At 42.7% G+C, this 16,802-nt stretch overlaps 1 protein-coding gene across 2 annotated transcripts in view; it reads right to left on the minus strand.

The window, feature by feature from the left end:
* Positions 1 to 16,802, minus strand: part of ITSN1 (intersectin 1) — a 159,719-nt gene that overhangs the window by 76,324 nt on the left and 66,593 nt on the right. Inside the window, exons 17-21 of one of the 2 annotated variants that reach the window (XM_044913508.1) lie at positions 14,604 to 14,833; positions 12,705 to 12,826; positions 10,986 to 11,000; positions 3,745 to 3,992; positions 2,378 to 2,537 (exon numbers count right to left, since the gene is read on the minus strand). In XM_044913508.1, the coding sequence (XP_044769443.1) occupies positions 2,378 to 2,537; positions 3,745 to 3,992; positions 10,986 to 11,000; positions 12,705 to 12,826; positions 14,604 to 14,833 (775 nt within the window). The remainder of the gene's footprint in view (positions 1 to 2,377; positions 2,538 to 3,744; positions 3,993 to 10,985; positions 11,001 to 12,704; positions 12,827 to 14,603; positions 14,834 to 16,802) is intronic. The other variant, XM_044913500.1, reaches the window with a different exon arrangement.

Below are 16,802 nucleotides of genomic sequence, written 5' to 3' on the forward strand. Positions count from 1 at the left end.
ACACAGCAAAGGGTCCAGGAGGAGGAGCATAGTCCTGGGGTGCATGGAGCCTAGTTTCCTGGAGGAGTGTAGTAGGAGATGAGGCTGGAAAGGCAGGGTGAGCCATTTATTATCTTTTTAAAAACTGTAACGTAAAACCATTACAGTATCTTAAGATAATACTAAAAAAATACAACGTCAACTTTCAAGCATATGTGAAAATGGACAGACACAAAAGATGATGCCCAAAGACAGCTCCTTCAGGACCAACGCGTACTTGCCTTTAGAGGACACTGTCCTATCGACGCTCGATGGTGAGTATTTATATGTCAAATAGCCCCAGCAGCCATGTTGACAACCTCTCCACCCCTGGTCTTCCTGGGTCCTCACCTTCTCAAACCTACCACGTCCCTCCTCCCTCCCATCTCGGCTGCACACCTCCTTCAAGTCTCACAGATTCTCTGTCTCCCATTTTCTTCCCTCGGCTTGCGGGAGCCACCCGTCCCCACAGTCCTCTGGCTTGTGGTTCTTTTGTGCTGTCCAATCCTCCCAGTTGCTTCCATTCATTCCTCTGCCCAGCCTGGGCCCCCAGGTCAGCCATTTCGACTGCGTGGGCCCTCCCTGGCGTCTCATAAGCTCTTCCCCCGAGACGCCCTCCCTGTGCCTGCCTTGTCAACCCTTCCCCGCGGACACAAGCGAATAACCCAGCCTGGGGCCGGACACAGCCTGGACTCGGGGTTGGAACCCTATGTGTGTCAGTAATTTCGTGACTCTGGACAACCGCTTCATCTCCCTAGGCCTCAGTTTCCACCTTATAAAACAGAAACACTTCCTCTAAAAGGTTAAGGAAGTTTAATGAATCTATCCCTAGTATTGCTGTGGTAGTAACAATTACTGTAGTAGCAGCTTCTCTTTCTACTGCTATTTCTAGTCCGGACTAGACTGCAGTATGGCTGCAGGGAGCTGAGATAAAGTGCAGGGACGACCAGTTAGAGATTCAGGTTAAATCCCGCCCAGAAATCCTTCACTCTTCTTGGCTGATTTTGTGCACTCCGCAGCCCTCAGGATCCCCTCCCGAGAAGGTGGCCACACTGTGCCACCTGAATTCCTTTTTCTCCTTTATCTTTCTCCAGTCTCTCTTCACCCTCCCTCTCCCAGAAGAAGAATCCTGTCTTCTTTCTGCACCCTGCATGAGCTTCCCACCCCCCACCATGGCGTTCTTGGGACCTGACTTGCGGTCCCTTTCTCCCCGGTGCCCTCCCTCCGCTCTGCTCCCGTGATTCCGGGGTCACAAACCTCTTCACTCACTCACCCTCTCTGCCTCCCCCACTCTTCGCCATCGGTTTATCCTACTCCGTCCCAGGTCCCAGGTCACTCTTCTAGCCACACTGACTGCTCTCTTGGCCTGGTCACCACCCCCCTTTCTGCAAACAGCCAAGCCGGGACAGAAGCAAAGGGAAGGAACCCCTCCGGGCGGGAGCTCCTCCTCCTCTCCTGGGTTGCAGAACACACACACTCTGCCTGTTTTCCATTTTCTCGCTCTGTTCTCTTTTTTGAAGAGCTCATACGTGGCCTCAGAGCTGATCTACGTTCCGACTGCCCGCTGGACGGGCCCACCTGGTGCCCCACGTTCACCTTAAACTAAACACATCTACAACCCGCTCCTCCAACTAAAAATCACTTTCTCTTTGTGCCCCCGTTTCTCTCTGAGGTCAAATCCTTCCCTCAATCCCCCACCACTCTCCTTTCCTTTGGCTCCAATAGGAGTGTGACTTGGTCCTGCTTAGCGGTCACTCCTGCCCGATGTCCTCTGCTTGCACCTCCCCACGAACCTGCTCCAGGTCAGAAGCTGTCTCCCCACCCCCAAATGCCTGCCCAATGGGCACTTGCTCTGTTTGATCATTTATAGACATTCCTTTATCTTTACTGTTTTAAGTCAATGACTACTTTATTGTATGGAGTAGTAATATTCAGAATTAACTACTTTATCCTCTTCACCTGTAATCAGCCAATCTTTTCCGATATATACTCACTGGTCTCCCCAAATCGACTGGCCCAAGCTTTTCCCCAAAAACTCTGATCTCCTACCTTAAAGCCTCTCCTCACAGTATTTGCTGGCTGTGAGGCCAGCCCGCTCCACTTGCAAATAAAATCTACCCACGGCAAGATGCTGTTCAAATGCCCCTTCTTCAGGGAAGCTTTTCTGGTCAACCTGTGCAGGAGATTACCCTCCTCCGAACTCTCCAGGCTCCTGAACGCTATTGGGAAAACGTGACCTGAATCCACACGGCCACCTGACCCAGATACATACAAATAACACTGTCCAGAAGCACTTGCCAAACGTGCTGGTACTGGGTACAGCGGGCCGGGTCTTCACACTCCCCCTGACTGCCTTTACCTGGCCTAAGACAGGAGACGGAGAAGAGCCAGTGGTTGTGGCTGGAGTAAATGCTGATCTCTGCCTTAGCTGGCCGGCGCTGGGGACAGTGAGCGAGGGCTGGGCGGCCCACGCGTCCCAGTTGTCTGTCTCCGGCTTCTCACTCGTGCTGGTGGGCCACCTGGAAGGAAACATACGCCACCATGAGAAGTGAGTCCTTCCTATGCACCAGCTTTCACCCACGGCACACGGAGACTTACGGGGCTTTCTTTCTTTTTTTTTTTTAAAGATTTTATTTATTTATTTGACAGAGACAGACACACCTAGAGAGGGAACACAAGCAGGGGGAGTGGGAGAGGGAGAAGCAGGCTCCCCGCCGAGCAGGGAGCCCGACGCGGGGCTCGATCCCAGGACCCTGGGATCATTACCGGAGCAGAAGGCAGACGCTTAACGACTGAGCCACCCAGGCACCCCTTATGGGACTTCCTAAAGTTCAAAAACAAGACGGGGAGGAAAGAGCTTCAGACGTGGTTGAGTCCGAGCTTCACACCCTAGCGACGAACCTCAGGCACGTGACAGTAGTCTCTCTGAATCTTCATTTCCTCATTGATAAAATGGCAACAATATTCTGCCACTTTGTCATTTGTAAAAACAATAGCGAGGCCAGCAAGAAGGAAGTCAGGCGGCACCTATGAAAACATGCCGGCTTCGCAGCTGGTGCTCAACACCGTCTCTCTGTCCCATCGGTGCTACAGCGAGCACCAGGCCACGTGCCCAGCCACCGGGGTAACAACAGGTGGTACCCTTACAGTAACCAGTCATGCTGGAGCTCAGGGACGGTTTTAATTTTGTGATCTTTATAATGTTAAATAACTACATCAGTGCGAGCGCAAACCCAAATGTAATTTACTTTTTACGTCTTTATGAGACATAAACACATTTGAAAAGCAAAATAATTCCTTTAAGGGGCGCCTGGGTGGCTCAGTCAGTGAAGCGTCCGACTCTTGATTTCGGCTCAGGTCATGGTCTCACAGCCGTGGGATCGAGCCCCACGCTGGGCTCTGCGCTGGGCATGGAGCCTGCTTAAGATTCTCTCCCTCTCTCTCTGCCCCTGTCTCTCTCTCTCTCTCTCTCTCTCTCTCTCTTAAAAAAAAAAAAATTCCTTTGTTAGATTGTACATCCTGATTCTGGGTTTGGAAAATAAGACGCCCATAATTATAGCAGCAGAACTGCACACCACACGTGTATTGCAGAAGAGTCACAATGACTGAATCCACAGCAAAACGAAATCCTAGAAAACACGGTATTTGTCTTCTATGTTAGCCTAAGCTTTAGTTTAAAAAAAGTCAGAACTTTTCAATCAAGATCAAGAGCGTGCCTACACGTACGTGGAGCTGAAGTCAGCCCAGTTGTTGGGGGTCGTGGAGGGCTCTGGAGCGGTCACCGCCACAGGAGTGGGGGGCTCGCGCACGGCCAGTTTGGGTGCAGGCGCAGAGGCTGGGTCAGGCCCGGGTTTGACTGGAGCGGGAGCCTCGTTTTCTGGGATTTTCTCTGCATAGTTTGCAGGGAACCAGCCCGTCTTTCCTTTTAATTCTCCTCCAAGCCAGCCTGGTTCTCCAGTTTGGCTTTCGTCCACCTGCAGGAAAAGTCACAGACTTTAAATCAACCTGTAAAGACACCAAGCGCTCTCCCAGGACCAAGCCCCAAGCCTCCGACCCTGTCGGATGGACACACCACACGGACGCCTCTTCACCCTGTTCTCATCTGCATGTCTGGGAAAACCGTCTCTAAACATTAACTCTGAACAAACAGTATGTGTTGTAATGCAAGGTCTCGTTCTGCTTTCTTTTTTTAGCTTCTCCCCCCCTTTTCTAGCAATGGCAGTTAAGATAAAGTGCCTAAAGTCCTCAGGTCCATAGCTGAAATTTTTAGAGTTACCTTGAATTGGAAAGTGATGTGACAGACTTCATCACTTGGGAGGTCATGGAATTATTAAAAAATAATTTGACTTGGGTTTATGATTTAAAGCTGAAAGCAAAGGGTGCAATCAACATTAATCAGTACTCAAAATCTCTAATAACTAAGCGGTATTTGTTCAGCACAGGGATAGGAAAGATAAAAACATGGTCTTAGATGGTTTCCACGGGAAGCAAAGCTGATGTTAAGCCATTTAAAAGCTCTTCTTTAATTTTCTCATCATATATCTAATTTAAATTAAATTAAAGAAGAGATTATTCATGGCAACGGTCAATTTTATTAAGGTCCTATGTTTTTCTTTTATATAGATTTAACTTTAATATTATAAAAGTGCACATGAGAATACAGATTTCTGCTGTTTAAAACTCTCACAGGGGCTATTATATCAAGTGCTTTTATGTTTGCATTTTAATTCTAATTTAAAAGCATCATTCAAAATCACCAGGATGGTTCTACCTATCTTTATGAATTACCCCCCCCCCCCCATTTTATGAGCAACAGGAGAACGACTTTGGAGGAAAATTATTTCACTATTATTGGAGGAAAATTAGTTCACTATTAGAAAACTATTTTCATTACTGAATCAAATCAGAGACCTTATCTTATTTTTATCCCTTAACATACACTGCCCAAGGAGGTAAAACATTGGACACTTCATCAGACGTTAATGTTGCTTTTTAGAAATCACAGAAATGAGTAGGGAGGACCTTAACAATGATTTTGGAAAAACAGAAAAAATACCAGTTTTCTAACTCATTCAAACATACAGTAAAAAATAATAATAATAAAAATAAAAAAATAAAGCTCCAAACTATGGAACCGAACATCTACTACCTGTATTCAGTCCAGAGTAAGCATAAATGTTTAGTAGCATACTTGAATTTTCAACATGCTTGGGACGGGGTGGGAAAGTAGAATTACATGGCTTACGACTTAACTCGAGATCTTATTTACAAAACTTTCAGTGAGTAGAAGATACTGGCACTCTGCTCCACCTTAAGGCACCCTTACTGTCAGGGGTAAAAGCAATTTTTAAAAACTGAGAATGCTCCAAAAAGGAGTTCCCCAAGATAAAGAGCAATACTGCTTCGGAGATTCTATTTTTTGCTTTACAGTGCTGATACTCCTGCTAACGCTTACATCAGATGTGAACACATTAGCCACTTTTCATTCAACTCCCCCACACTGTTTTGTGCTTACATTCCTTTTTCTGGGCAGCCCCAACTGTTTCTCTAGATGAGGATTTAAGAGGACATTTTTTCCCACTTGGATTTTATGCAAAATGCAAATGGCTAAATGATTTTCCTTCTTCATTTATATTTACTGGAGATACTGTGACACATTTAAACATCGGCACAGCTTCACAATGGAAACAGCTGTTTTTAGGCCAGATTGTGCTGGGGGCTCCCCAACTCCTGGGCAGGTTCAACGACAGTCAAGCTCCCACCCCCCCTCCACCTCTCTAGGACCAAGGTGATGTCGGGCAGGAGTGAGTAAGGAAGGAACTGGAGCCTGACACAGTGACCTGGCCTCCAGAAGGCGAAGGGTAATGATCAAGAGTAGAGCTCAGGAGACTGCCCCAATTTAAATACCAGTTCTACCATTTATTAACTGGGTGACTTTGGGCAACTTTCATCGCTCGGTGCCTCAAGTTCTTCATCCGTCACATAGTGATGATAGTACCTGTCTCATTATTGGTGGCTATGAGAATTGTGAAATATTTAAAGCACTGCCTGGCATCTGAGAAGTGTTCAATGATAGAGCTTTAAAAGCCACCTCTCCTGCTGTCCCGCTCTAAATCTGTACTGAAGCTCTCTCATGTGGGCTTTTGTCCCGTTCTAAGAGCCCGGTCTTTACGCCACTTTACGGAACCATCCCTTGTTTTCTGTATGGGGCGCTCTCTGTCTAGGAACCTGCCTGGGACCCCGGGCCCTCTGCGTTTGCCTTCCGCCAGCGGCAATGCTTTAAGGGGCTGGAGTTCAATCATGCATCGTGGCCTGTCCAGAACTGCTACTCGTCTGTCCAAGTAGGACCTCCTCAAATGTCCTCTGCTTGACTCAATTATGTCCTGGGTTTTACTGTCATTCCCCTGACACAAAGGGTCTTCTTTGGTTAACAGGACTTTTGGGACTGACATCTGGAATTGGATCTGAAGCCCTTTGGGCAGGTCTAGCTTGTACCCCAGGTAGCTGATCACACCCAGCCCTGTTCCCCTCATAAGACAGAAAGCGTGCTTCACCGCTGAAAGGTGTTTTGTATACTTAGGAAGCAGAGAAGGTATCATATAAGCCTCTTATCTGTGCCAACAAGAGTTTCCCCATCCTTCAGGGTAATAGATCAGTTTTTCCCTTTTAACCAAGGAAATTCACTGGTCAACTCTGACCAACCAATAGTCTCAATAAGCCTGATTTGTTCTTACAGGAATTCATTAGTTTTAATGAATAACTTCATTTTAAGATTCAGAGGATGTAAGAAAAATTCACTCTCAACATTAATTAACCACTTAGAAAAAGCACAAAGGTTCTCATATGAAAAGGAGAAATATTTCTTCCTGGATTTGGGAAACTTGACCCAAAATGCCAATCCAAAGGTGGAAAAACAGTACATAAGATTAGAACAGAAAAAGAGTTAGGCATACAGGGCTGGCTATAATGTGGAGTTTAACATACATAAAGTAGATTCATCTCCTGGTGGCTCTAAGTCAGGGGGATCTGAAATATTAAAAATAGTGGTCTTACTACACCTTCATTTAACTAGCCCCACTGCAACACCTCAAAGCATTTGGGGATCATTCTAGTGGAACATCAACAAAAAGGGAAACACAAACCCCAGACACAGTGCACGTGTCTCGAACGTTACTGATCTATTCTACAGAATGTTAATATACAACTGTAGGCTGCAGGGCTTGGATTCAACAGTCGAATGCACATAGCAGCTATGAGGTTCAAGTACATATGGCTGAAGCCCGATAATACGGTCTCCTTTCTCACTGTTTATATGCTTCATGGCTGCCAAATTCCTCCGGTAGCATGAATATTTCTGAAATCTCTGACCTTGTTGCAAAGAAGGAAAGAGAAAGTCCCTCTCCCCTCGCAAGCATGACACAGAACAAGGACAGCAAAGAGATTTAAACTGTGTACCAACTCAGAGCAGCTGGGGGCGCTGCCTGGGATGTGCTGAGTACGGGGGGCACAGCACATGGTTTCTGCATCTGCCAGCTTGGGAATACAATGTTTTCCCAAAAACTTTTGGGTTGGAATATGAAAATTGTTTTCTAAAGCTCTAATTTAGAGGTCATCAAATTTCTCCTCAGTTGTAACTACTCAACTCTACCCTTGCAGTGCAAAAGCAGCTGAAAGCAGCATGCAAATGAATGGGTCCAGCTGCATTCCAATAAAACTTTATTATAATAAACAGGCTGGGGGCTGCGTATGGCCCACTCCTGGAATTGGATGTGTACCTGTCCCTCCAAACAATGATGATACTATGGCCACTTGTTACTAAACAAGCCAACCTCAGATGTTAAGGCTATGGAAATCGAAGGAAGGCAGGAAAGAAAAGATACTAACTATACTAAAAAAAAATCTCCATCCAGAGAAAACAAGGAAAAACAATGAGTTTAATGTTACATGAATAATACCAAATTAGAAGATAAACAATTTTCAGAATGAATGGAACTGGTAGATTGGCTAATAACCGATAAAGAAGTGTCCTTTTGGGGGAAATTTCTAAGAGGATATGTTTCAGAAATGATTCAGAATTAGTCTTGACAGGAAAAAGGCATTAGGTTAGATAGGTGATTCCCAAAAATGACTGCCTAAGAAGTCTATCTACTTGGAGAAGATTCTGAATCCTGTATATGGAGTAAAGTGCCCAGAGTCTCTGGGGGTGAGCCCTAGAACACTTATTTCTTCTAAGCTCCATGAACAGTTCTAATGTCCTCAGTCCTGCACCACCCAGACCTGCTGAGTTAGATGATCAGCCTGTGCTTTTAAGACAAACTTCAACAAAATGGCAGTGAGCAAAGGTCTTCTAAAAAAAAATTTTTTTTTTTTTAAGTAGGCTCTGCACCCAACATGGGGCTTGAGCTCATGATCCCGAGATCAAGAGTCGCATGCTCTTCCGACTGAGCTAGCCAGGCACCCCTCTTCTGATTTCTTATGCTATTCCAATACATCATGGATGTCAAATTTGATCTATTCACTCTCCAAATTTTGGGACCTCTGGATCAGAAAGATAGGCCATCAACGTTCACAGTATTTAAGTACTAGCTGTCAAACTCAAGGTCAAACTCAATTAAGAAGCTTCCATTAAGAAGTTCTTCCCTGGGGTGCCTGGGTGGCTCAGTTGGTTAAGCAGCTGCCTTCGGCTCAGGTCATGATCCCAGAGTCCTGGGATCGAGCCCCGCATCAGGCTCCCTGCTCAGCCGGGAGCCTGCTTCTCCCTCTGCCTCTGCCTGCCGCTCTGCCTACTTATGCTTTCTCTCTCTGTCAAATAAATAAATAAAATCTTAAAAAAAAAAAAGTTCCTCCCTGAGCATATCAGTCCATTCTGATTCCTTTCCTCTTAAATTCCTAGGAGAGTTAGTAAGCATTCATTGAGAACTTCATCAGACATTGGCTTTTTCATGCGTTTCTCCCTACTTTTCTAAAAAGATTTTAAATATATGAATGGCAGACATCATCTTATATTTCTTTATATTATAAGCAATATTTAGAACAGGACTATATACAAGATACCACTTTTATTTTTGTCAACCGTGGAAAAAAATATTTTTTGGAGAAAACTGGACTGATAGTTTTTTTCAAAAACAAAAGACTTTTTAAAGCTCCCTCCAAGGCTGCCAATGTTAAAAAAGGAAATATCAGACTTCTGAAATCTAACCAGGAATAGTCCACTAATTTACAAAGAAGTTTGAGAAATCAGAATCTGACGGTTATTGTGCCCACAAAAATAAGTGAAATCCTGATTATTCAACCAAGAGATCGATAGTAATGTTTTACTACGTATTTTCATGATCATGTAAAATGATAACCTCAAACTCCAGGAAATAAAAAATGTTACTATCCCATGTCAATTTTGGTGGGGCTGTGTGTGTGTGTGTGTGTGTGTGTGTGCGCCGACTGTTAACCTCATGAAGATAATACAGCTGAATGCCATTTGGGGTGTAATGCTGTACTGTGTAGTAGAAGAAGACACTGCTCTGTCCCCTCAGCAAGCCAGTTAAATTATGCCTAGCTGTACGTTCCATCCTTCATGACATATTTGGGATGTCTGAGATAAAGCAAACACCATTCCAGAACTGGGTATTCATTCTGTTATACTTAGTCAAAGTTGGATTTATTTTTAGTGTTTCATTAAAAATTACAAATGTTGGTACATTTGTAAATATGAAAATAACATAAAAGTACAAAAAAATTAAACATGAAAGCCCCCTCTTTACTGCCCAGCAGTAACCAATGTTAGTGGTTTCATGTCTATATTTCAAGAATTTAACCACACACATAAAAACATTCACATATACACACACATAGATTTTTATTTAACCAAAATGCAATTATACTGTATATACTGTTCCTGCCCCCTTTTTTTTTTTAACTGGTGAGCTTATCTGTATGTGTAGATCTATACAGTTTTTTTTTCACATCTTAAATCTTCCTGCTTAGCTGTATCATAATTTATTTAAACCATTCCCTTACTTATATGGGCCTATTCCTTTTTCGTTTTTACCAACAACGCTGCAGTGAACCTTCATCAACAAATGTATTTGTGCATCTGCCAAAATACAGTCTAGAGGAGGGAAAATAACAGAATTTCTGGGTCAAGGGGAATCAGAATTTTAAATTTGAACAGGTATTGTCAAATTGCTTTTCAAATAACTTGGCCAATTCATATAAGCATGCTGACAGCGTGTATTTGATCTACTTTCCTGCATTCTTGACAGAGCTGGATATTACCAAACCTTTAAACTTGCTCAGGTGAGAAATGAAAACTGCTATCTGGGGTTTTTTAACTTGCATTTCCTGATCACTAGTGAGATAAAGCCTCTTTCTGTATATTTTTAAAATCACATACTTTTCTTCATGTGTGAATATCTCTTCATATCCTTGGACAAGTTTTGTAAGTTTTGGGTTTCTTTCATATTAACTTTTAGGAGTCTTTATATAATATGGATGTATTTTGCAATATACAAGTTTTAATTATTTTATATTGTCAAATCTGTCCATTTTTACCATTTATGGCTTCTGGTTTTAACTCAGGAAGGTATTTCTTTGCCAGGAAATTATTCCCATATTTTCCTTTTTCAAAAAGAAAAAATTTCTTTTAAAGAAATTTAACTTTTATGTTTAAACTACTTGGAATTTATTTTTGTCTGTAGCCTGAGATGGAGACTTAACCTTATAATTTGCCAAATACACAGCCTTCAAGTTAGGCCTTAAATGGAATCTGGCAATGAGAAATCCGGTACACAAACTTTTATACATAACTCTTTTTTTTTTTTTTTTAAGCAAAACCTACTACACAAACTCAAAACGTATTTTTACTGCCACAACAACACCCAAAGATATGTGTACTTACACAGAATTAAAGTGATTTAAAAGAAGAAAACATTTAATAAGATGCAGACTTCCTGACAGTTACACAGACTTACCCATTCCCCTTTAACCTCCACCAGGAAAGCAAAGGTTTGAAAGCAAGGCAAAATATGTTTAATGAAATGTTTTATTTTTACAGCACATCTAAACTCTATTCATCTAGTCAAGCTGGTGGTTAGCCAGTTTGAGGAAAAATATCATTGAAACAAGACTATGTTTCCAAAATACAGCAATATTTTCTCATTAAAGTACAGATCATCTAGAACACTTCCTTATTGTAACATTTGTAACACTTCCTGATCTCAAGAAGAGAGCGCTACTTTTCCAGACCTTGTGCTGCAACAAAATCCAGTTTCAAAAACTTTAAGCTCTTTTTTTTGTTTCAGTGTAAAGAAACAACTTTGTAATGAGGCCCTCTCTGATGTCACATTGTACTTTGGTAAGTTTTAGAGTCCCAGCATGGTATTTTTATATATTGTAACAATTCACAGGCTTTAAAAGCCGCGATATTTCGAAGATGAGGCAGTACGAGTAAAGCTGCTTCAGGCCATTAGAAAACACAGTGTGGGAAAGAGTTGGTGGTGAAGCAGACGCCTTGCAACACCGTCCCTGTGTACAGAGCGCTGTGCCCGCCCACAGAGAACCCAGCGGTTCTTTCTGTAAAGACTGAGTGAGGCTAGCACGCACGCCTTCACACACTGTTTGCTGAACGAAGGCTGGACTCTATTTGGACAGGGTGTGTTATTGTTACGGAGATTTTGACTTCTAAAGAATCTGATGTTTGGCCTTGACTCCCTTATTTCAAGCCCATGATAATTTGAGATAAGACTGTCAGAAATAAAGGGGAGAAAGGCCTGAGATCTCTGAAGACCAAACACATTGTTCTTTCTATATATTTTGGCTCACTAAGGATCACAGCGTCTCCACGCAGAGATCTGACGTAAACATGCAAGATGCACGCATGAGCAATAGTGCAATGATCTGTGCATTACCCTTTAACTTCAAAGATACCTACTACTGGAACCATAGGCACGTTTGTCTCACTCAGAGTTCTTTTACAATTCGGAACCATTCCCATCTTTGAACAAACAAAAAATGCCAACAGTAATGCAAAGTTTGACCACTTCTATGACTCTTAATTCTGAGGTTATTAACTAGATGGAAGAACTACTGTTTTCTTTCAGAAAATAATTTAGGTTAACCACATGGCTTTATTCTTTTTTAAAGTGGTTACTATAGTTTGAGTCTATTTAACTCTTAGTATAGTTCAAGGAACTACGACAAAGCAAAATTCTGAACTCTTTTATCTGCTCATTTACAGCGTAAGAAGGCAGATTAACTGTATGTAATTCACACAATTCAAAGATCACACAGTTAAAGGGGAAAAAAAGATGCACTGACCCAAAGATACAAAAGTTATCATTGGCAATTGTGAAAGTGATGATAAAGCATTCTGCATTTAAAACTATTTCTTAAAGACTATTCATAGTATTTAAGCAATCTAAACTCTGAAATTACCAGACCTTTACAAAGTTAAAAACACGCCAAGGCTGTGATAAGAACCCATTTTCTTTAACACCTCTATCTTAAAGTGCTGCTAGGATACATTTCTAAATATCATCTTTCATTCTAATAGGAAAGGAAGATTGAGCCCATACTTCAAAAACCCTGGATTTCACACTCGGCGACAATTTCACTCTGACAAATAAAGTGCAAGAGGAGGACAGATGCTAATCATCGACAGAAAATTACACTTTGACTGGAGTCTTTCTTACCATGACTATGTCTCCGGGCTGGATCGTGATCTCATCGTGACTTCTGGATTCAAAGGGATAGAGCGCTCGGTAATACACCACCTTTACATTCTCCTGTGCAGAAATTGTAAGTGGGCCTTTTTCTATTTACAAAGACAGTGGGAAGAAGGGAACAAAAATAAAGCATTACACGGAACACGTATGCATGACAACAAGCCAAACAAATGACCTCTCCCCTGCTGTTGACCTTAACATCTGAACTCTTCCCATCTATTCAAGGAATTTCTGAAGCACATACTTCGTGCCAAAGGAGAGCCAAACCTGGTGTCAGCAACTCAAATCCATCGGAGTTCACTGGTTGCCACTCCCCCAACAAAGACCATCCCAGTGCTGATTGTAGCAAGGCTGTCTTAGGTCCTGGCTGAGGCTTTGGTAGCACACATCTGTAAAGCATCAGGACCTCTATCTCCCCTCCCCGCCAGGGTGCCGAGTTCAATGCAGCAGTTAGAATGTGACCCCCAATCTGAATCAGCCAAGAAAACTCCTTTGGCAGGAAGCAAAGAAGCACAACTTTCCACATTTTTGAAAGATTTGGAAATGCTGATATATTTGGCCACTAAAGCAATCACATAAAACGTTAAGTGCTGACTTCACGAACAATGATTATTATTGATAATCCCCAGTGAAGTAAGTCTTCCTCCACATCTCCCAGGGGTGGGGGAAATGAGCCTAATGATAGACCTTATATGAAAATACTTTAGAGTTTAAGTAAAATTTTTTTTAAAAAATGCATGCAAACAGAAGACAGTCTGACTTCCGATTCACTTAATAGTACCTAATCACGGCCCTCTGAACTGTTTTACCCTAGAAATGTAGGTATTTAGCCACACATCTATTTTCTCTGAAAAGCAGTGAGGGGGAGGTATTATCTTCATGCAGTCTGGAACTGGATGAGGTGCCACATTTCCCACTGACCACAGGAAGAAGAAATCCTCATTCTATACTAGGAGGAAACATAAGGAATTTAAACTAATGGCCTAAGATTGAGTACTGGTGAAATTATTATTCATATCAAAGGCAGCATTAAAACATAATTTTGCTTGCCAGACTTTCTCCCTGGACTGCAGGCATCTGGATGTGGGGCCCAACTCTGAACCCCACTCCCATCCCTGCCTGCTATAAACAGGAAACAAGTAAACCCTATGGAATAGTGTGCTTCTTTCTTTCCTTTCTGTATACCAATAAAAAGCACACTGATAATCGAACAAATAAATCGATATAATTTGCCATACAAAGGAAAAGGCAATCCCTTTCTTCAGCTGAGTATTATCTGCAAAGCTGCACAGTACCATAGACCCACACAAGAATCTCAAAAATACATGCTAGGTTGCATCTGATACAAGAGATAACGTTTTCTAGCAATTTCAAAGGCTTTCATTTATCATGATTTAAAGAGGCAACTTACGATCGAAGGGCAAAAAACAGTCACAGTTTTCAAAAGGTCAAAAACACGCTTTCATGTAGCATTGGCTGAAGACAGATCAGTGTAGGCAAGGGTGCCCGAAACTGCTCAGTAATTCCCAGAGAAAAGAGCAAACTGGAGAAGCAACAGTTTCTTTCCAAATCTGGAATACAGGTTTCTAGATGGGGCTTGGTAAGGAAACTCATGCCATTTTTGTCTGCAAAGGCCCTGGATGCCAGTGTGAGAGGGACCAAAGGCTGGCTGGGTGGTGGAAGATTAAACTGGCATGTCAGGAGCCTAGAGAATGAACATCTGCACTGTCTGAAGCAAAGGACCCTGGCATTCACACCTAGCTCTATGAAAGGACCCAAGACAGGGCCTGCCTCAGATATGGGTCTTCCTCAGGACGATCTGGCAGAGAAAACCTATTTGCTAGAATGACTTGTGGCCCCTACTACCTGTGGTGGACCAGGGTGCCTGGACAGCTGGCTTGGCTGGTTCCTGATGCTGATGGAAAAGCCGGCTCATCTTGTCTTGCGGGTCCGGTTTGCTTTTCTCCTCACTGTCCTTCTTCTTGACACTCTCCTCCCTTCTGAGTTTTTCTTCATCGTGGAGCTTCCTTGGCCGCTGATGCTCATCGTCCTGCTGCGCATGCTCAATCCACTGCTTGTCCCTCTCCTGAGCTCGTCTGTCAACAAAATGCTTGATTACAGCCAGGAAGCAACTCCAGTTTCATAATGCTGTGGGCTCTTTTCACAGAAAAGGCTCCAGCTAGCAAATGGGATGCTCCATGCAGAGAGGATACTGTCCCTCCGATGGAGCTATCGGAGTCAATAAGACAAAGGCTCTCAGGGCTCCAATTCTGAGGGAGATGATGAAAGCACAGGACTCAGAAAAACACAGGAAGAAGGTTCCTGATGTATTTTACCAGGTGTTTAGAAGACTAACAAAGAGACTTCTCGATGATAAAACTGGTATTTCACTGCAAAAAGCCGTAACACACACAGGCACGAACGAGACGAGAGCGCGTACCCTGATGAACACACATGTAGCTCCCCAAAACCGAAGGCGGAAGCAACAGATTCATTTGAATCCTTTAGGTGGTGGCCATCCTGTTACTAAACTAAACTAAAATGCTCTGGGCATTTGCCTGAACCCGAAAACTTTGTGTTTGTCAAAGTAACTGACACGAAGGGACAAGTGCAATGAAATCTAGGCCCTGACATCTAAGACGACCGCCACCTGAAGCCCACAGGACAGGACTGGGGACGATTTTTCTCTCACTGTACGATCGTCTTCAAGATCAGAAAACAGTTTAGAGAAACTCTCGTGCAAAAGTAAGCGATACAATGATAGTCATAACCAGTCCTCCCCCTACACGAACTCCATTACCCTTCACACCAGGGGAGTAGGTCCTATTAACGTCCCGATTTTTACGTGGGAGAAAAACGAGGCAGAGATATTAAAAGGCTTGTCCAAGGTCACACGGCCACACCTGCCTGGGGCTCAATCCCAGGCAGCCCAGTTCTAGGCTCCACACCCTGAACATGCTATCCTGTGACATGGCCAACACACAGTCATCTCCTGGAATTAGGAAACTGCCAAAGGAATATAATATAAACAAAGAAAGCTTGTATTCGCCATTTAAAAAATATGCTATTTATTTCTACCCTGTATGCATGTGAAAATTTAATGCAGGAAAATTCTTAACTTAAATCTTTAATGTTTTACTTGCTTTTAAAACATCTTTTAAGCACAAAAAAGTTTTTTGGAAGGGGTCCCATACCTATGTTGTCATTTGTAACAACAACAGAAACACACAATAGAATTTGCTTAATATTTGCTACTTATTTATAAAAGTCTTCATGTATAGTGTATAACCATGTAATTTCTGAAATTAATTTTTGGGTACTACTTATATGAGTAAAGCAGGAAATTTACCTTTTTTGTATTATATTTTGTGTTGCCTTCTACTCTGTAGAAATGTTAAAGCTCAGTACAGTATGCTGTGAATGATCAAAGCGTTTTATCAACTTTGAAGATAAGGAAAGGATGGAGTTAGGGTTAATCAGCACATCCAAGAAATGAATCCTTGAACCATACCCCACGAAAACCATAAAACAGTCCTCTAAATTGGTTAGAGACCCTACCCACCTGTCCACTGGTAAACTGTGCAGGTCCACTTATACGGGGATATTTGACAGTACAGTCTCTGAATATATTTTCTCTCCCTTATGATTTTAACATTTTCTTTCTCTAGCTCACCTTATCACAAGAACACAGTATATAACACACATAACATACAAAATATGTGTTAATTGACTGTTTATGTTATCTATAGGCTTCTTTCCAGCCGAGAAGAGTAGGCTGTTAGCAGTTAAGTTTTGGGGGAGTCAAAAGCTATACTCAGATTTCCAACTGAGCAGGGGGGTCTGTGCCCCTAACCCCCTTGTTGTTCAAGGGTCAACTGTACTACACATGCCCACAAACTGTGTACCCCTGTGGATAGTTTAACTGAGCTTAGCCCACTAAAGTCAGTGATTTGCCTCAAGTTTTGTTTCTTCATCTTTTTTTTTTAAATATGTTAGGTATTTTTTTTAAGATTTTATTTATTTGTGAGAGAAAGAGAGCACGAGCAGAGGGAGCAGCAGGGCAGA

The sequence above is a fragment of the Neomonachus schauinslandi genome, chromosome 1 (genome assembly GCF_002201575.2).
Source record: "Neomonachus schauinslandi chromosome 1, ASM220157v2, whole genome shotgun sequence".
NCBI classification, from domain to species: Eukaryota; Metazoa; Chordata; class Mammalia; order Carnivora; family Phocidae; genus Neomonachus; species Neomonachus schauinslandi.